Source organism: Pristiophorus japonicus, chromosome 21 (assembly GCF_044704955.1).
Source record: "Pristiophorus japonicus isolate sPriJap1 chromosome 21, sPriJap1.hap1, whole genome shotgun sequence".
Lineage (NCBI taxonomy): Eukaryota > Metazoa > Chordata > Chondrichthyes > Pristiophoridae > Pristiophorus > Pristiophorus japonicus.
Window position 1 is genome coordinate 86,276,644 of NC_091997.1, and position 21,245 is coordinate 86,297,888.

Genomic DNA, 21,245 nt, shown 5'->3' on the forward strand with positions numbered 1-21,245 from the left:
GTTGATTGAGGGATAAATATTGGCCCCAGGACACCGGGGATAACTTCCCTGCTCTTCTTTAAAATAGTGCCATGGAATCTTTTACGTCCACCTGAGAGCAGACGGGGCCTCGGTTCAACGTCTCATCCGAAAGACGGCACCTCCGACAGTGCAGCACTCCCTCAGCACTGCACTGGAGTGTCAGCCTAGGGTTATTTGCTCAAGTAACCCACGACCTTCTGACTCAGAGGCGAGGGTGCTGCCCACTGAGCCGTGGCCCAAATGAGAGGGACTGCACTTTAGAGTTGCTCACGTGGCATTTTTGCACCAAGGACTGTGACAAGGTGCCATTTAAATACAAGTTCTTCCTTTCCAGAGTAAATCATCAGTCCGCGTTGGTCAGAAGCCAGAAGAATGAGCACACAGGTAAAGAAATAAGTTAATTTACCTTTGTAAAAGAAGCAAAATGTCTTGCATTTTACTATTTTGAATGCTTTATGCACTAACATTCCTCTTTCTATCTTCAGTACAGTGTCCTGTTCAAACAAGAGCATGGTGAGTAACTAACATTTTATAGTAATGTACTGTATATGGAAAGGAAATTACTTGGCTTAATTTTGCTGAAAATAGCATTTTAAAATGAATCTAATACTTAAACTATATGGTCCTGACTAAAGACATCCAAGTATGAGCTGTATGCTAAAAGTCAAACTCACCACCAACTAAGATGGCCAGCATAAACTAAACATAGAGACCCCTTTTACCCTGATAAGTCTGTACACTAAAAATCAAAGTGTTCCTCACCTCGCATCAGAATTGTCTCTCGCTCACTTTTTTTTGTTCTGCTGCCCCTTTACATTGCCTGGTGCCCGCCCACCCACTCGCTGCTCCTTTGGTGCCCTGTCTGCTGCTCCTGCTGATTATTATATCTGCTGCCAACTTCGCATTGCCCCTTTCAGACTTTTTTTTTTAAACTTCCTGCACTCGGATGCTCTTTCCTGATTGGTTCAAAACTGTTGCCAATTAGGAAGCAACCATTTCTGATCTTCCATTCCCAAGGAGTTTGAATTGTTCAGCCAAGTCTCCCTTGCATTTAAAAACTCAAATGATCCACAGGTCAGGTTGAAGGAGACTGTGGCTTGGATTTGGTCTGTAGACGGTGTTACACACTGCTGCCGTAGATATACAAGTGATTTGCCCAGAGCTTACAAACGCCTCCAGAATTTGGCTGTATAAACTGATTTTGGGGATGAACTGATTTTCCCGATGTTGGGGAAGTCAAGAACCAGGGGACCAGTTCATTGGATATATTCAAGAGGGAGTTAAATATGGCCCTTGCGGCTAAGGGGATCAAGGGGTATGGAGAGAAAGTAGGAAAGAGGTACTGAGGGAATGATCAGCCATGATATTGAATGGCGGTGCAGACTCGAAGGGCCGAATGGCCTACTCCTGCACCTATTTTCTATGTTTCTATTTCTTAAATTTTACTTATGATTTTATTTTCCTTTTGAATTAATTGTTTCAAACCTTCCGTGAGTACGATCTGACTGATATTAAATTCTTATCAGCTATTTCATTGTTTTTCCTACGTTTATTTAGAGTATTGGCATCAATATTCCAGAGGAAAAATCACCCAGTTGTACTATCTTTGTGATGTATCCAAAATAGTGCAGGTTGAACCTCCCTTATCCAGAACTCCCTTATCCGGAACTATCCCTCGTCCAGAACCATTTCTGACCACTGGGTGGCGCATACGCAGAACTCCGACATGAACAAATTAAAGTCCTTCCTTGCTGCCGACTCCCGCAATCGCTGGCCTGACCCCGTGATCCACCGCTTCCAATGATCTCTCTGCCGCACTCCCAGCCCCAAACCAGCCAGCCCCGCTATCCCCTTGCTCAGTACCTGTACCATTCAATTTAAGATGGCCACCCCTTGTCCGGAAAAATCCCTTATCCAGAACAGGCCAGGTCCTGAGAGTTCCGGCTAAGGGAGGTTCAACCTGTATATTTAATTTTTTTTTAATGGAAATTCAGAACCTTCTACAAAACCTATGACAATACAGTGTTAAAATGTTCATGGTTGCAGACTGGTGAGAGAAATAATTCAAATTAGACCATTGTCGAGTGACCAGTTCAGTTTGTAAATGACTGATAGTTCCTTTTTAGATTTGAATGCTCAAATATTCAAGATTCTCGCACAGGCTTTGCATTTCTAATAGGATTTTTGTAAGCCTTTCTGCCATTCGCCTTTCAGTTCATCTTGCCTATTGCTTGCAGTAAAGGTTCGCCTTGTTAACATTCAATAATTAGCCTCTGGTTCTCATTTCCTTAAAGCTCACGAAGACTCGATCTGGTCTGTGGCCTGGGGAAAGAGTGAGAAGGATGGCTCGGAGTCCATAGTGACCGGCTCTTTAGATGACCTCGTTAAAGTCTGGAAATGGTAGGTCTGCTTTTGATTTGAAGAATATTTCAACTTCTGGAACTTAGAAATATGCTTTGGACACTGACATTAAATGCAATACGTCAATTGAACACTTAACTTTCTTGAGGAGACTAGCTTGATGCTTTACTTTTTTTAAAGAACACTTGCAATACGGGTGTGACAAAATAATATTTTGGTCTGCTTTGGTACCTTTTCCTTTGAATCTCGTCTTGGGGACATCAGTTCAATACCTTTGACCAAACCTGTGTCGATACAGTGTTAACATTTTCAGACTGGAGAGAGAAATAATTGAAATGAGACCATTGCCGTGGGACCACTTCAGTGTGCAAATGACTGATTGTTCCTTTTAGATTTGAATATTCAGATATTCAGGGAGTCCCAGTAACTCTTAGTTTCTGTTTTGGGGAGTGAGTTTGAAATTCCTGGAAGGGAGAGAAATCGATTTAACATTCCCCCGAAAAACTTTAGGATATTATAAACTCCCACAGTGATAAGGCATTGAAAGAGAAAAATAACTTTATGTATCTACAAGTTATTCTTACCAGTTGTGATATTTTGCTTTGTCCAGTAGGGAAGTTAGTTGGAAAGCAGATGTTTAGTTGCTTATTTAATAAATATACTTGATATTTTAAACTTAAAATAAGCTTATGTGATGCTTTACCACTTTAAAAAAGAAAGACTTGCACCTTTCACCACCACCGGACGTTTCAAAGCGCTTTACAGCCAATGAAGTACTTTTGGAGTGTAGTAATGTGGGAAACGTGGCAGCCAATTTGCGCACAGCAAGCTCCCACAAACAGCACTGTGATAACGATCAGATCATCTCTTTCTTTAATGTTGATTGAAGGATAAATATTGGCCAGGACACCAGGGATAACTCCCTGCTCTTCTTCACAATAGTGCCACGGGATCTTTTACATCCACCTGAGAGGGCAGACGAGTCTCATCCAAAAGATGGCACCTCCGACAGTGCAGCACTCCCTCAGCACTGCACTGGAGTGTCAGCCCAGATTTATGTGCTCAAGTCCCTGGAGTGGGACTTGAACCCACAACCTTCTGACTCAAGACGAGAGTGCTGCCCACTGAGCCACAGCTGACTAGAGGACTGGAGAGAGAGATTGTGGCAGTTCAGTATCTAAAAACAATTAACAAATGGGGTTTTTCCATTTCCTGGGTGTTTTACTGAAAGTGTACCTAAAGTGTGTGGAGTTGGGACTCTCCCGGGAGAGTGTATTAGTCTATCAATCTTATTATAAAATGTTGTCCATACTTTGTCCAACACAAGTTTTTGTGTTTTTTCTTAAGTCCCATTTGCAATATACAGAAATCTTAACAAACCACAATGTTAACAGGCTCTTAATTGCTCCCTAAATAAAACCATGGTTCTATCACTGGGCTGAATAACAGTTAATGCAATCACCAGTCTTTTCTTAATCAATTAGGCTTTCTGTCTTTAAATGGAGACATCCACAATTTAGCAAAAAAACACATTTTATTTTACACAATATATCCTGTCCTTATAAAATAACATATCCTTTGACTTACTGAGAGCAGTGTCAATTTTTTATATACATCCAACGGCCATAGTTACCTGCTTAAAGTGATTATACTATACAAGTTCTATATAATGCGAATATTATTTTCAAATCCCTCTCTATCTCTGTAATTTCCTCCAGCCCCACAAACCGCCACCCCCCCCCCCCCCCCCCCGAGATATCTGCGCTCCTCGAATTCTGCCCTCCAGAGCATCCCTGATTATAATCGCTCAACCATTGGTGGCCGTGCCTTCTGTTGCCTGGGCCCGAAGCTCTAGAACTCCCTCCCTAAACCTCTCCGCCTCTCCTCCTTCAAGACGCTCCTTAAAACCAAGCTTTTGGTCACTTGCCCTACTTTCTACTTGTGTGGCTCAGTGTGAAATTTGTTATAATACATCTGTGAAGTGTCTTGAGACTTTTCACTATGTTAAAAGGCGCTATATAAATATAAGTTGTTGTTAACTTTGATTTCTTTACCTAATTAAGGATCATTTGCTTGACCTCACTCGTTTTAAAGACAGTTTAAAAAAAAATCTTCCGCCTCCTGGCGGGTGACGTGATAAAATCATGCGTGTGGAGAATGTGTAACCACAGGTAGCAAAATGGTGTCCCTCCAACTCACTCAGCAACGTCACTGGGCCTCTGCTAGTAATATGTAAAAATATTATGTGCGTACATAACATGATCTAATTGAATGGTCTACTGTTCCGAGCACACTTCAATTTATAAAATTCCCTGATAAACACCAGTTAAACTGAATGACCTGAAGCTCCGAATATTTGACCATTGGACTCTGTGGTCTTAAAGGGGCAGCTGCTGAATAAATAACGCACTGCGTGTTACGTGGTGTAAAGCTGCTGTCCTTTTAAAACAACCGATCTTCATCCGACTGACTTAAGAACAACACCAAAATACAGTTTCTGACCGATGTCTAGTGAGTTACAAGGAGCTAATAATCCACTCAGAAAATGCCCTCTAATTGATTTTGTGATTTGCCTATTTACAAATTTGAGCTTGTGCTCTTAAAGGGACACACCGCTTCACCCACTGGTCTGCATTAGCAGCAGAATAATACATTGTGCAGCGCACAGCATCGTGCCCCTGACTAGCTGTGCGCAGCGTACCTGCTAATCTTCTAAACTGCTTGAATTCATGTATATCTCTTGCTTCAGGGTGGATGAGAAGTTGGAACTGCAGTGGACTCTTGAAGGACACCAGCTAGGTGTCGTATCAGTTGATATTAATCACACGGGCACCACTGCAGCCTCTAGTTCTCTGGATGCGCATATCCGCCTCTGGGACTTGGAATCAGGCAAGCAAATTAAGTCTTTGGATGCTGGGCCAGGTAAAATATTGATCATTTATTTCAATTAATTACTGTTGCTTATAATTCTGACCAGAACTTGTACAACTAATGCGCATCGGTCGAATTCTAACTGTTGAAACGTGCAAAAATAGCATGCATGTACACAAATCAAGTGGTTTAGGGTATTATTGTGAATATAGACTACAGTCACTTCTAGAATTGATTTTATATTTGCTTAAACTTGTCAGATTATTCTGTGTATTTGTACCCGACTGCATCTCTGTAGTTGAAGTGAATGTGCCCCATCTCCAGCCAATAGAGATCAGCACCTCGTCCAATGTAAGGTGTGGCCTCAGTGTGCCTGCAGTAATACACTGAGCAGATTACTGAATGTTATTCCACTAAGTACTACTGGTTTTAAGAGAAGAGAAACTTGAATTCAAACAAATTAGTTAAAAAGCTGGGTTTTTATTGAAAGCTAAGAATTTAAGTCAGACAGTGAAATGTTGGGGGAGATGGATCATAAGAATTAGGAGTAGGGCATTCGGCCCCTCGAGCCTGCTCCGCCATTCAGTGAGATCATGGCTGATCTTTTACCTCAACTCCACTTTCCTGCACTATCCACATATCCCTTGATTCCCTTTAGTATCCAAAAATTTATCGATCTCTGTCTTGAATATATTCAAAGACTGAGCCTCCACAGCCCTCAGGGGGAGAGAATTGCAAAGATTCACCAGCCTCTGAGTGAAGAAGTTTCTCCTCATCTCAGTCCTAAATGGCAACCCCTTATTCTGAGACTGACCCCTGGTTCTAGGCTCCCCAGCCAGAGGAAACATCTTCCTGCATCGACCCTGTCAAGCCCTGTAAGAATGTTGTATGTTTCAATGAGATCACCTCTCATTCTTCTAAACTCTAGAGAATATAGGCCTGGTCTACTCAATCTCTCCTTATCAGTCACAAGAACTTAACTGTTTTTGTGAAGAATCAAAAATTGGATCAGTGTTCTTCGATTGGAAAGTAATCTGCCACGAGTAAAGCACTTGGTTAAGTTTGGGTACCTTATGTTAGTTTTTAGCTGGAAGATGGAAAATAATTCACATAGTTTGCCAAATAATCTTCGCCTTCATATCAGAGTACAATCTGATAATGATGGGCTGGGTTAAACTCTATTGTCTGTAACAGAGCTCTTCTAGAAACATAGAAATATAGACATAGAAAATAGGTGCAGGAGTCGGCCATTCGGCCCTTCGAGCCTGCACTACCATTCAATATGATCATGGCTGATCATGAAACTTCAGTACCCCATTCATGCTTTCTCTCCATACCCCTTGATCCCTTTAGCCGTAAGGGCCATATCTAACTCCCTTTTGAATATATCCAATGAACTGGCCTCAACAACTTTCTGTGGCAGAGAATTCCACAGGTTCACAACTCTCTGGGTGAAAAAGTTTCTCCTTATCTAGGTCCTATATGGCCTCCCCTTTATCTTTAGACCCCTGTTTCTGGACTTCCCCAACATTGGGAACATTCTTCCCGCATCTAACCTGTCCAGTCCCGTCAGAATTTTATAAGTTTCTATGAGATCCCCTCTCATTCATCTAAATTCCAGTGAATATAAGCCTAGTTGATCCAGTCTTTCCTCATATGTCAGTCCTGTCATCCCGGGAATCAGTGAACCTTCGCTGCACTCCCTCAATAGCAAGAATGTCCTTCCTCAGATTAGGAGACCAAAACTGTACACATACTCAAGGTGTGGTCTCACCAAGGCCCTGTACAACTGCAGTAAGATCTCCCTGCTCCTATACTCAAATCCCCTCCCTTTGAAGGCCAGCATGCCATTTGCTTTCTTTACTGCCTGCTGTACCTGCATGCCTATCTTCAATGACTGATGTACCATGACACCCAGGCCTCGTTGCACCTCCCCTTTTACTAATGTCACCATTCAGATAATGTGCCTTCCTGTTTTTGCCACCAAAGTGGATAACCTCACATTTATCCACATTATACTGCATCTGCCATGCATTTGCCCACTCACCTAACATATCCAAGTCACCTTGCAGCCTCATTCTGACCGATTAATTGCAGCTTTGAGTTCAATCATGTGCGAGGGTAGTGGGGTCAGGGGCAAGGTTCTCTCTCTTTTTGGTGCGTGGCCCAGTCAAAATACCACAGATGCGCGGTTTTACCTTTGCGGGATCTCGAGTGCAGTGGGGATCTGCGGAGTGGGGCGGGGCCAGGGGCCTGCGGGGTGGGGGGGGGCCCGTGGAGAGTGGGGGTCGGTGTCAGGGGACCTGTCGGGGGAGGGGGGGGCGGGGTCAGGGGCCCATGGAGGGGGGTGGGATTGTGGTTTGTGGCTGCATTTTCCATGTTTGCCTTGATTAGTTTTCTATTCCTATTTTCCTTTGCATCAAACGGACAGTTTGCGTTTCCTGCTGTCTTGTTGCCTCCTCCTGTGTCGCTCTGTAACCTTGCTTAGTCCCTGTCTCCAAGTTTGTCATTGTTCAAACTGCAGTTGGGTCTGCTGGATCGGCAAAGCCAAACGTTGAATTTCCAGGTTTCTTTACAGTTAGCTTGTTTTTTTTTCGGTGTTTTTTAATGTTTTGTGTTCATGAACTAACACTAATTTTATTGAGGTATTTTGTTTCTCTTCAGTTGATGCCTGGGCCGTGGCCTTCTCTCCAGATGGCAAGTTTTTAGCAACAGGGAGTCACCTGGGGAAAGTTAATATATTTGGCGTTGAAAGTGGAAAGAAAGAATCTTCCTTGGATACCAGAGGAAAATTCATCCTCAGTATTGCATATGTAAGACAAACCAGAGAAGGGGTTTTATTCACAGTTGACATGTTGTGCTGCACTGAGGGCAGACTGAAGCCTGGTTCTGGTGGAGGTGTGATTATGTTAATTTTAGGTCTAATCTAGATATACTCTCCGGTTCAGAACATAAGAAATAGGAACAGGAGTAGGCCATACGGCCCCTTCGAGCCTGCTCCGCCATCAAATAAGATCATGGCTGATCTGATCACGGGCTCAGCTCCACTTCCCTGTCCACTCCCCATAACCCCTTATCGATTAAGAAACTGTCTACTTCTGTCTTAAATTCATTCAATGTTTAACGGAGATCAAACAGGGCACAATAAACACATGTTCTTTCTCTGCAATAGTTCGGACACTGCTGCAGCTGCTACAAATGGCCCTTTCCCTCTGAAAAAGAGGAACTTCCATTAAAAGCTGCTGTAAAACACTGCATGGGCAGGATCAAGCTTGATTGATGGCTCACCCCAAAAAGCTTCATAACATCGATTATAGATCAAAGGTAACTGGTCACTTGGGCAAGGTACCTGAAGCTACACCTGAGTGGCCATAGGAGAAGGAAGGAGAAAACATTACAACTATGTTAAAAACATGAATGATTTTCACTAGTTTCCCCTACATTCAAGAGTTTACCTTCACAGCCCAATATCTAGCCATGTGGTAGCCTAACCTGGGGTCACTAATAGAACACTGGGCATTTAATATCAACTGGATGGACTCTTATGGCCTCACCCCTCCCTATCTCTGTAACCTCCTTCAGCCCCCGAGATATCTGCCCTCCTCTAATTCTACCCTCCTCTAATTCTGCCCTCCTCTAATTCTGCCCTCCTCTAATTCTGCCCTCCTCTAATTCTGCCCTCCTCTAATTCTGCCCTCCTCTAATTCTGCCCTCCTCTAATTCTGCCCTCCTCTAATTCTGCCCTCCTCTAATTCTGCCCTCTTGAGCATCCCTGGTTATAATCACTCAACAATTAGTGGCTGTGCCTTCAGCTGCCTGGACCCCAAGCTCTGGTGTTCCCTCACTAAACCTCTCCACTTCTCTACCTCTCCTTGAAACCGCTCCTTAAAACCTGCCTCTTCCCTAATATCTCATTATGTGGCTCGGTGTCACATTTTGTTTGATTATGCTCCTGAGAAATGCTGTGGGATGTTTTATGTTAAAAGCGCTGTATAAAAACAAGTTGTTGCTCCCTGCCTTAATCTCACGCCTGCAACCACATGGCTTCCTCCAGTATTCTGAGCGATGGACCGATGGACACGTTAATCAGATGAGAATCATCAAACAGTCAGTAACTGTGTTTAGAGGAACAGTAAACCTTGCTGGCCCTCCTTGACCTGGCCAAACATGGGGTCGAAATTGATCAAGAGCAAGCTCTGCCCATTTACTGCCGAAACCACCGCTAAGATCCTGACGGTACTTTGGGCAGAAGTTTGGTCAAAAAAAAGAGGGCGGGGAAAGTGCCCAGCGGCAAAACTGGGCGTTACCCTCCGATTCTGGGCGGTAAATGCAATCCTGGAGAAAGTTACGCCGAGGCTGGAGTCTGGCCCGGGGGGGGGGGGGGGGGGGGAGAAACGCACCAAAAAAAACGTTCCAAAAATAAAAAAAACAAGAATCACAAAACCTTCAGAGGACCCTTTAACATAAAATCACTGCAAAAGAAGTCAAGAAAAAAATTCTCACTTACCTTTTCTTGCAGCTCTTCAAACCGACCGTGCTTCCACACAACGGTCTTTTCTCCTGGAGGAGTGGAGGACCGCTCGGGTGAATCTCAGACGGGAGCGAGTGGGGGGGCTTTTTTCGCTGTTGCACGCTAGCGCACACTCCCCCAGCGGTCCTTTCAAACCGCCGGCGTGAGGGCCTCACCAATCTCCCACGGAGGGGACACCGCCGAGTTTTGCCGGCGGTAGGACCATCAATTTCGGCCCCCATGTGTTTTCTTTGTTCTTACCTGCTAGCCGGACAGGAAGGCAGCTGTTTGACCTCCGACCCTACCTCTGTTTGGGGGTGGGGGTTGGCAAATGGGGCGACCAATTAAATAGGCGACGGCCCCAAGAAATTATGGTTCTTGAATCGAGGCATTTTGACAAAATTAATCAAATCATCTTTTCTCAGTTTAAAATAGTATGCGATTAGCAATGTTTCACAAACTGGTCCATCTAACTTCAATACACTTTCCCTTCTTCTTGCCCCCAACCCCCCCCCTCCACCCTTCTCCGCAGCTCCAGCAGTAGGAATTTTAATCCCTTGTGAATTAATAACCTCTCAACATAAATCATGCCAAGATTATTCTGTGGTGAAAATGGTCAGAGATCCTGATGCCTGAGCAGGTGACTTGCTGAATGGAAATTGTACATTTAACCCATTGATGTCACTGAGCCGTGCGCTGCAGTATACCATATCCAGTCTCTAATTGTAGGCTCATTGTCTCGCCCAAGGAGTTTGTGTAATTAGCAGTGGACTGTTCCCGGACCTCGGGTTTCAGTCTGTTCCTCCTTTATTCAGCTAGATGTGTCCAGATAGTCGTACACTCAAATGTTAACTCTGATATGTTTTTGGGTTAGTTGTGTGTGTAGGGGGTGAGTTATTGGTTTTGCTTTGCAGGGTATATGTTTTAAATGTTCTCTCAAAGTTTTGAAAGTTTAAATATTAAAAGCCCCATATTCTTTGACCTTGGTTTAAAATGAGTCAGTTGCAGTAATATTCAATATATTTTCTTTCACTGAAATAATCGCACAAATATTGCATGCTTTATTTCCTGAAGCTTTATATCGGTTGTGGTTGAATAGATATCACTCGATTATGAATCAGTGAATCCTAAAATATTTGACTTTTAAGTATTTTGTGACCGAGTATATATTGCCCTGTGTACAGTGCGAGGATGGGTCTGTGAGCAGTTATTTTGCTGTGGGGCTGGGGGAGAAAACGATGTTGCTTCATATCATAAGGCACGAATCTTGTGTTCGCTGCAGAGCCCTGATGGGAAGTACCTAGCCAGCGGAGCTATCGATGGCATCATCAACATTTTCGATATTGCAACTGGGAAGCTTCTGCATACGCTAGAAGGTAAAACTACCAGAGCTGTGCAGTGCTGATAAATGGAAAGCACGTCATGTGATCAGCATAGTGAAACATTACTGTGCTATTACAACTACTTTAAAATAACTTTAAATCAAGTGCCTGCTTTTGTAAGGGCACAATAATCCACAGATTAACCAATAAGCATTAAGGATGCATTTATTTGTACTAACTGAATTGCAGCCATTTCTCTGATTGGCTCTCCATTATCACATGACCTATTGCTGATTGGTCCTCTTGGAGGATAAGCCACACCCTGACGTTTCTCTGGAATGTGTAAATGGAACCGCCCAGCCTGACACTGCACATTGTAACGTGATTCATTTGGACTTCAGAAGGCAGAAAGGACTCATCCCTCCCCCAGCCGCAGTACCCCCTTACCCCAGTGCAAGTACATCCCCCTTACCCCAGTGCAAGTGCATCCCTCCCCCAGCCTAAGTCCCTTACCCAAGCGCAAGTACCCTTACTGCTCGCCTCCCTGCCGTGGATCGGGCATTGTCATTGAGTGCGGATTATTAACAGGTTTATTGGGTATGTAGTGTCAGTATCGTGACTTCTGGATTTTATCCACACCAACGATGTCGGGTGTGGGTGTAAAGAGGGTTGGAGGAATGTGATTTATCTTCCCTGAGTTTCCTCTCTTTTTCCCCCCCCCCCACCCCCAAACCAGGCTTCTCTCCTCCCAACCTCCCAACCAAGCTCCCAGGCTCTCTCTCTTTCTTCCCCACCGGAGCGGAGTCGGCGACGATTTGTCCTAACTAGTTCTAGCGAGTTAGGACCAATAGTCACTCCGAAACATTAAAGGGAGCCTTACAAGTTGAATTAAATTAAAATTTTGTCCCTGTTGAAATGATACACTCCAGTCCCCACCTCTCGCAGAAGGCCGCGAGCGTACCGGTGGACACCGCGTGCCCCATCTCCAGGGACACCCTGGCACGAACGTTGGCGTGAAAGAGAGGCAGGCAGTCGGGCTGAATGACCCCCTTGACCGCCCGCTGCCTGGACCGGCTGATGGCTCCCTTGGCCATGACAAGGAGCAGTCCTACGAGGAGGCCCTCGGACCTGCCCGCTCCCCTCCGCACAGGGTGCCCAAAGATCAGGAGCGTGGGACTGAAGTGCAACCAGAAATTGAGGAGCAGTCCCTTCAAGTATTGGAAGAGGGGCTGCAACCTCGCACACTGTATATAAACACATGGAACACAGACTCCTTAAGAAATTGCAGGTAGCTTGGAGACCGTGACTGGGATTGCATGGAGTTGGATGAGTGGACAGGTGTGGCCTTGTGCTTGTGATCCTCCATGTGGTCATTTACCCTGGAGGGAAAGTCTTCATTTATCTGATAGTCTGCACCGTCTCACAGTCAGTTTTTGCAATGACATTGGTGGACGTTTGTGAGTAGCTTATGTGTCTGATTTCTGAATCACAGATGGTGTGTGACAAGCGACTGGAAAAAGAGGGAGATTAGCTTTGGAAATAGTTTCCCTCGTAAAATAAATTGTGAACATGTCTTTTCTTCCTTCTTCCTCCTCCTCCTCCCGCAAGTGGAAGGAGTAAAATCCGAATCCACCTCCGGTTTGACTATATCATAGATAAGGGAGAGAAATAGACAAGTTAAAGCTTCTCCATTCCCCTGAGCGGGTTATTTTTGAGACCGTATACTTGTCATCTTTATCAGATGGATTGACTCCCGTGTTACAGAATTTTCCCAGACCATAATTCTGTGAAGATGCTGGTTTGATATTTAGACTTTCAACGTGTCGGTGTCTTTCTTTCCTGATGGATCTCCATTACAAACTCCTTCTTCGTCCGTATTTCACCATTCACCTGCAGCCAGACAGATCCCTCCCGAGTCAAAGCTAAATACTGCGGATGCTGGAAATCCGAAATAAAAACGGAAAATGCTGGAAACACTCAGCAGGTCGGACAGCATCTGTGAAGGAAGAAACAGAGTTAACGTTTCAGGTCGCTGACCTTTCAGAACTGATGAAAGGTCGTCGACCTGATACGTTAACTCCGTTTCTCCATCCAGATGCTGCCTCACCTGCTGAGTATTTCCAGCATTTTCTGTTTTTATTTGAGATCCCTCTCAATCTTGTCTTCCTACCTGAGGTGACATTTTCTCCTTGGCGTAGAATGTTTGGATTTTAAAAATATTCAATTCTCTTCGATACCTGCAAAACTCAGTTCTTAAATGGTTCAATTCTTTGACTTTCAGGTCACGCCAAGCCGATTCGATCTCTGACATTCTCTCCAGACTCGCAACTTCTAATCACAGCCTCTGATGATGGCTACATCAAGATTTATGATGTGTAAGAGGTTTCATTACACTTGTTTGATTTAGTTGTTCTAGTTATGTTTCAACAGCCTAATTAATTGGTTCCCATTAACACGACTCCATCTGACCCTTCCTACAGCCAACATGCCAATCTTGCTGGTACCCTGAGTGGTCATGGGTCCTGGGTGCTGAGTGTCGCTTTCTGCCCGGATGACACGCATTTTGTATCAAGGTAATGATGCATTGCTTGTGGAATAAATGCACCTGAGTTTTGAAATGCTAATTGAAATCTCCCAAGGGCTGAAATGATGTGGTGGGACACTGGCAAACAAGCACTCAATGAGTTTCTCTGAAAATCCTCTGATATTTGTCAGGATATCAACCGGTTTAAAAGGAATGGGTCAGAGGAGTTTCAGACCAGCGTTTTATTGGTACACTAGTATCCAATAGTGCAGTTCCATGGCCCAAGTGTCCTGCTGAATTCTAAAAATGGAAAGTAAATGATATCATGGTATTATTCAGTTGACCTCTAGTATAGTAATCAGGACCCAGGTCGCTGCTTGCAGCGTGGGCAGGAGCATCGGCGAGGCCCTGGTACAGCAGAGGAGTGGGAAGGTCGTGGCGGACTTGCGACGAGTGATCGGGGCGGAGGAGTGATTATGGCTGAGATTTAGTGGGTGATCGTGACGGAGGTTCGGCGAATGTTTGGTGTGGAGGCGGAGGTGCGGCGGTAGATCGTGGCGGAAGTGCGGCGAGTGTTTTTGTGGCGAGGAGCGGTGAGGGATCGTGGCGGAAGTGCGGTGAATGAGGGTACTGGCCCAGAAGAGCCGAGGGCCCAGGGGCAGCACGGGCCAGCCCACACTGATATGTGTGCTTACTAGGTCCGTGCAGCAGAGCTGGTCTCCAGTCGTTCTGGTTAACCCTTCCCAGTGGATAAAGGCCTAGCTCTGTCAAGCCCGTGTGGTGGCTGATGTGCAACAGTTACCACGCGTTAAAAAAATCCACGCACAGGCATCTTCCATCCTCTCAATTGGAGTTCAGGACTGGAACATCGGGTCCTTCATTGAAACATCTGTGAACTTGTGGAAGCAAGTCATCCTCGTTCGAGGAACCACCTATGATGATGAGTATAGTAATGTCATCAAATCCAGCTACAGAACTGCAATACAACTTGTACAGCCATACACCTATTTTTTATCCGAGAGTAACATTTGTTCAAGTTCCTTTTTTTTTTCCTTGCCTTTTTTGCCAAGTTTCTCAGTGATGCACAGCAAGGGCCAAAGGGCAGGCCTAAAGCTCGGAGGACAGTCAGTCAGCCTTTGCCCAGTGCCACTGTAAAGCTAGCCTTTAGACGATGTGTGGAAACGACTGGGGGCAGCTCAGGCACCCTCAGAGAGAGTTTGTTAAAGAATTGTTTTTAACCAGCTTCTTCTCTTCTGTATCAGCTCTTCTGACAAAAGTGTCAAGGTTTGGGACGCTAGCTCAAGAAGTTGTGTGCACACTTTCTTTGATCACCTGGATCAGGTAACTTTCATTCCAATCGGACAGTTTCAAACCTCGCCAGCAGTTAACTGTATTCTGCGCTGTACATATTGTAGCTCTGTTCCCTTGCTGATCTAAAAGGCCTCACGAAGTAGACCTTTTTAAGTATAAACGTTTTACATTCTCCACAGGTCTGGGGTGCTAAATACAATGGAAATGGATCCAAGATAGTCTCTGTTGCAGATGATCGTGAGATCCACATTTATGACTGTCCGATCTGAAGTTTTCTCCCACTGTTCCAAGTGTAAACCTGCACCCACGCTGACAAACTGGTGCCTCTCTGGGAATTTTCAAGACCAGTAACATGCTTTTTATGACGGCAGAAATCTGCAGTTACAATACTTTATGAAACCAAAGGAGCCATCATGAAATCTGCCTGGATTAAACTATTCCTTGTTTTATTTTAATTTGGTGTATATGGAACACTTTGCCCATATAAGAAAACTTTTATTGTGTTTTGAGTTTTTGCTGTATCCCTTGTGTAAGGTGTATTGTCTTTTGTTCTATTTTTGAAGTTGCTGAAATAAACTTGGTTTTATAAATGTGGTTGTGGCCTAATTCCACACCGCGCACGGATAGGAATGCTCGCTGATTTGAGCTGCTGTATCGGGACGAATTGATGTCTCTGCCACTTAGCTCTGTGTTCCTGGGCCGAAGTTTAGGTTGCTGACAGAAAACAAATTGTTGCCACTTCTGTTTGAAACCACTAAAGATCATCATGCAAGTCTGTAATGTGAAATGCGTAAGAGAAAGTGTTGTGTAGGGCTGAGAGATCTGGCACCATTGTGGGAATGGTAATGAAAATACTATTAATACAGCAATATTTTCATCCACTTAAACGCAAGGAAAACAGCAATAACATTTTTTAAATGCACAAATTAATTTGGAACAGTTTGCTTTCAAATGAAACATAGAAAATAGGTGCAGGAGTAGGCCATTCGAGCCTGCACCACCATTCAATAAGATCATGGCTGATCATTCACCTCAGTACCCCTTTTCTGCTTTCTCTCCATACCCCTTGATCCCTTTAGCCGTAAGGGCCATACCTAATTTCCTCTTGATGCCAGTTCGTTGGATATATTCAACAACTCTCTGCGGTAGGCAATTCCACAGGTTAACAACTCTCTGGGTGAAGAAGTTTCTCCTCATCTCAGTCCTAAATGGCTTACCCCTTATCCTTAGACTGTGACCCCTGGTTCTGGACTTCCCCAACATCGGAAACATGCTTCCTGCATCTAACCTGTCCAGTCCTGGCAGAATTTTATATGTTTCTATGAGATCCCCTCTCACTCTTCTAAAATACAGGCCCAGTCGATCCAGTCTCTTCTCATATGTCAGTCCTGCCATCCCGGGAATCAGTCTGGTGAACCTTCGCTGCACTCCCTCAATAGCAAGAACATCCTTCTTCAGATTAGGAGACCAAAACTGAACACAATATTCCAGGTGAGGCCTCACCAAGGCCCTGTACAACTGTAGTAAGACCTCCCTGCTCCTATACTCAAATCCTCTCGCTATGAAGGCCAACATGCCATTTGCCGCCTTCACCGCCTGCTGTACCTGCATGCCAACTTTCAATGACTGATGTACCATGACACCCAGGTCTCGTTGCACCTCCCCTTTTCCTAATCTGCCGTCATTCAGATAATATTCTGCCTTCATGTTTTTGCCACAAATGTGGATAACCTCTCATTTATCTACATTATACTGCATTTGCCCACTCACCTAACCTGTCCAAGTCCCCCTGAAGCCTCTTAGTGTCCTCCTAACAGCTCACATTGCCACCCAGCTTAGTGTCATCTGCAAACTTGGAGATATTACACATCATCTAAATCATTGATGTATATTAATAGCTGGGGTCCCAGCACTGAGCCCTGCGGCACCCCACTAGTCATTGCCTGCCATTCTGAAAAGGACCCGTTTATCCTGACTCTGCTTCCTGTCTGCCAACCAGTTCTCTACATTACCCCCCAATACCACGTGCTTTGATTTTGCACACCAATCTCTTGTGTGGCACCTTGTCAAAAACCTTTTGAAAGTCCAAATACACCACATCTACTGGTTCTCCCTTGTCCAGTCTACTAGTTACATCCTCAAAAAATTCTAGAAGATTTGTCAAGCATGATTTCCCTTTCATAAATTCATGCTGACTTGGACCGATCCTGTCACTGTCTTTCAAATGCGCTGCTATTTCATCTTTAGTAATTGATTCCAACATTTTCCCCACTACTGATGTCAGGCTAACCGGTCTATAATTACCCATTTTCTCTTTCCCTGTTTTAATAAGTGGTGTTACATTAGCTACCCTCCAGTCCATAGGAACTGATTCAGAGTCGATAGACTGTTGGAAAATGATCACCAATGCATCCACTATTTCTAAGGCCACTTCCTTAAGTACTCTGGGATGCAGACTCAGGCTCTGGGGATTTATCGGCCTTCAATCCCATCAATTTCCCTAACACAATTTCCTGACTAATAACGATTTCCTTCAGTTCTTCTTTCTCACTAGACCCTCGGTCCCCTAGTATTTCCGGAAGGTTATTTGTTCCTTCGTGAAGACAGAACCAAAGTATTTGTTCAATTGGTCTGCCATTTCTTTGTTCCCCGTTATAAATTCACCTGATTCTGACTGCAAGGGACTTACGTTTGTCTTCACTAATCTTTTTCTCTTCACATATCTATAGAAGCTTTTGCAGTCAGTTTTTATGTTCCCAGCAAGCTTCCTCTCATACTCTATTTTCCCCCTCCTAATTAAACCCTTTGTCCTCCTCTGAATTCTAAATTTCTCCCAGTCCTCAAGTTTGCTGCTTTTTCTGGCCAATTTATATGCCTCTTCCTTGGTTTTAACACTATCCCCAAATTTCCCTTGTTAGCCAAGGTTGAGCCACCTTCCCTGTTTCATTTTTATTCCAGACAGGGATGTACAATTGTTGAAGTTCATCCATGTGATCTTTAAATGTTTACCATTGCCTATCCATTGTCAACCCTTTAAGTATCATTCGCTAGTTCACGTCTCATACCATCGAAGTTACCTTTCCTTAAGTTCAGGATCCTAAGTCTCTGAATTAACTGTCACTCCCCATCTTAATAAAGAATTCTATCATATTATCATCACTCTTCCCCCAAGGGGCCTCGCACAAGATTGCTAATTAGTCCTTTCTCATTACCCAGTCTAGGATGGCCAGCCCTCTAGTTGGTCCCTCGACATATTGGTCTAGAAAACCATCCCTAATACACTCCAGGAAATCCTCCTCCACCATATTGCTACCAGTACAGATAACTGCTGTTCCTTTATTGCTCGCATCCCTAATTTGTTGTTTGATGCTGTCCCAATCCTCACTACTACTGTTTGGTGATCTGTACACAACTCCCACTAGTGTTTTCTGTCCTTTGGTATTCTGCAGCTCTACTATTCGGATTCTACATCATCCAAGTTAATGTCCTTCCTTACTATTGGTTAATTTCCTCTTTAACCAACAATGCTACTCTACCTCCCTTTCCTTTCTGTCTATCCTTCCTGAATGTTGAATACACCTGGATGTTGAGTTACCAGCCTTGGTCACCCTGGAGCCATGTCTCTGTAATCCCAATTATATCATATTCGTTAATAGCTGCCTGTGCAGTTAATTCGTCCACTTTATTACCAATACTCCTCGCATTGAGGCACAGAGCCTTCAGGCTTGTCTTTTTAACACACTTTGTCCCTTTTGAATTTTGCTGTAATGTGGCCCTTTTTGATTTTTGCCTTGGGTTTCTCTGCCCTCCACTTTTACTTTTCCACTTTATCTTTTGCTTCCGCCTCCATTTTACTTCCCTCTGTCTCCCTGCATAGGTTCCCATCCCCCTGCCATATTAGTTTAATGCCCTGCAGCTGCTCCGAGACATCCTTGACCCTTGCACCAGGGAGGCAACATACCAGCCTGGAGTCTCGATTGAGGCAGCAGAAATGCTTATTCCCCTTACAATGGAATTCCCTACCACTATAGCTCTCCCACTTTTTCCTGCCCTCCTGTGCAGCAGAGCCACCCATGTTGTCATGAACTTGGCTGCTGCTGCCCTCCTGATGAGTCATTCCCCCACAACAGCACCATAAAGGTGGTGTATCTGTTTTGGAGGGGGATGACCGCAGGGGACACTTGCACTACCTTCCTTCCACTGCTCTGCCTGATGGTCACCCATTCCCTATCTGCCTGAGTAACCTTTACCTGCGGTGTGACCAACTCACTAAACGTGCTATTCACAACATCCTCAGCATCGCGGTATTCCAGAGTGAATCCACCCGCAGCTCCAGTGAGATGTTAAATCGAAGCCCCGTCTGCCCTCTCAAGTGGACATAAAATATCCCAAAATGCTATTTTGAAGAAGAGCAGAGAGTTCTCCCCAGTGTCCTGGCCAATGTTTATCCCTCAACCAACATCACTAAAAACAGATTATCACATTGCTGGTTGTGGGAGCTTGCTGTGTGCAAATTGGCTGCCGCGTTTCCCACATTACAATAGTGACTGCACTTCAAAAAGCAGTTCATTGGTTGTAAAGTGCTTTGGGTAGTCCTGAGGCCATGAAAGGTGCTATATAAATGCAAGTCTTTAATTTCACTTCAGAGGGAGAACCTGAATTTGGTAGTTTTCCAGCTATGACACTCCTGCTAGATGTTTTTTTTTTCCATTCTCTATGTAGCAACTGGATGTTCTCGATGTCATTTAAAATCCTCTCGTTTTAAGAGCACAAATCTAAAATTGGCATCAATTTTATTTAATATACAGGTGCTAGCTTTTGACCCATACTTGAGTAAAACAACCTGGAATCAAAAACAATGAAGATTAAGATGGCTCCAGTTGCCTCGTTGGCATTTGCTTATTCAGGCAGGAAAATAGTGTACTTCACACCATTATTAAAACCAGCAACAGTTTGTACTGGTGTAAAGTAGACCTCATATGTACGGCCTGGAAAGGTAAGATACAGCAGGATCTTGAGTGATGCAAAAGGGGAATTTGAGCAGCTAATTTCTGGTTGAAGACCCAAATTCTCCTTGACCATCTGGAGTTGGTGGCTAGGAACCAAAGACATTGGCCTTCCCAATGTTTATTTGGAGGAAACTTATCATCGGACAAGCAGTCAGACAATTTAGAGACTGTGCAGAGAGGTGGAGCTGGATGTTGTCAAAGTACATGTGGAAGCTACCAAGGAGCATATACAACAACCCTCCCCCAATTCTCTGTTCCTCTAACCGGCCACTGGTGCAAACCCCCTTTGCCCTACCATTAGCGACCATTGTAGGCCCCACACTCTTAATTCTTCACCTCCCTCTCCTCAAAAGGTCGTCCAAAACCCACTTCTTTGACCAAGCTTTTAATGACCCCCTCCTTATATCTCCATCTATTTTTTGTCAGATTACACCTCTGTGAATCACCTTGGGATATTTTTCTACATTACATTTTTATAGTACATTTAAGTTGTTGAGACAAAAAACATCTTCCATAATTCCAGACATTATGGAGCCAGGTGGACATCGAAGACCTCAGCTTTACTGTATGCAGGGCAGTGTTAATTTATATACAAAGCTAATTCTGGCGCTCGCTCCTTCATGACCATAGAATGTCACATGGCTAAACTTGACATTTAAGGTCCTGTACAATCTATTTTGTAAAGAAGAAAGGTAAATTTAATCATGCAATGTCAGTTCAAACTCTATTAAAATCATAACTTTGTATGATCTGTATGTTAACAGTCTATCAGTCTAAAATGTCTTATGCTTTCACACATTTATGAAATAATTTATCAAACATTATTTAAATTACTTATAGAATAGGTTTAATCATTCATGCCATTCTGAAATAAACAGCGTTCCAGCTAGTGGCAAATAGTGGAATCTGATTCAGCCTTATGATTTGAGCGTTCTTGCACAGGACTGTGTTACGTACAAATCAGGCTAATTGCCAACACGCTCACTAAACATCCGTAAGACAAAAGTCCCCCACCAACCTGTCCCCGCCATACCCCCCAGTCATGAAGATACACGGACAACATGGACCACTTTCCATACCTCGGGAGCCTATTATCAAAAAGGGCAGACATCGACGAGATTCAACACCGCCTCCAGTGCGTCAGCGCAGCCTTCGGCCGCCTGAGGAAAATAGTGTTCGAAGACCAGGCCCTCAAATCTGCCACCAAGCTCATGGTCTACAGGGCTGTAGTAATACCTGCCCTCCTGTATGGCTCATATGATGTTATGAAGGTACTGTAGTTCAGATTTTCTAATAGATAAAAATTTAGCAACAGG

General features: G+C 44.1%; 1 protein-coding gene across 2 annotated transcripts in view; it reads left to right on the forward strand.

Annotated features, from left to right (window-relative positions):
* skic8 (SKI8 subunit of superkiller complex) overlaps window positions 1–15,510 on the forward strand; it is a 127,148-nt gene extending 111,638 nt beyond the window's left edge. For both annotated transcript variants that reach the window (XM_070865194.1, XM_070865193.1), the window contains exons 2-11: window positions 356–405; window positions 507–534; window positions 2,316–2,421; window positions 5,132–5,304; window positions 7,918–8,066; window positions 11,046–11,139; window positions 13,367–13,460; window positions 13,566–13,658; window positions 14,872–14,950; window positions 15,100–15,510. In XM_070865194.1, the coding sequence (XP_070721295.1) occupies window positions 394–405; window positions 507–534; window positions 2,316–2,421; window positions 5,132–5,304; window positions 7,918–8,066; window positions 11,046–11,139; window positions 13,367–13,460; window positions 13,566–13,658; window positions 14,872–14,950; window positions 15,100–15,189 (918 nt within the window). In that variant the 5' untranslated portion in view covers window positions 356–393 and the 3' untranslated portion in view covers window positions 15,190–15,510. The remainder of the gene's footprint in view (window positions 1–355; window positions 406–506; window positions 535–2,315; window positions 2,422–5,131; window positions 5,305–7,917; window positions 8,067–11,045; window positions 11,140–13,366; window positions 13,461–13,565; window positions 13,659–14,871; window positions 14,951–15,099) is intronic.
* Window positions 15,511–21,245: the final 5,735 nt, after the last annotated feature.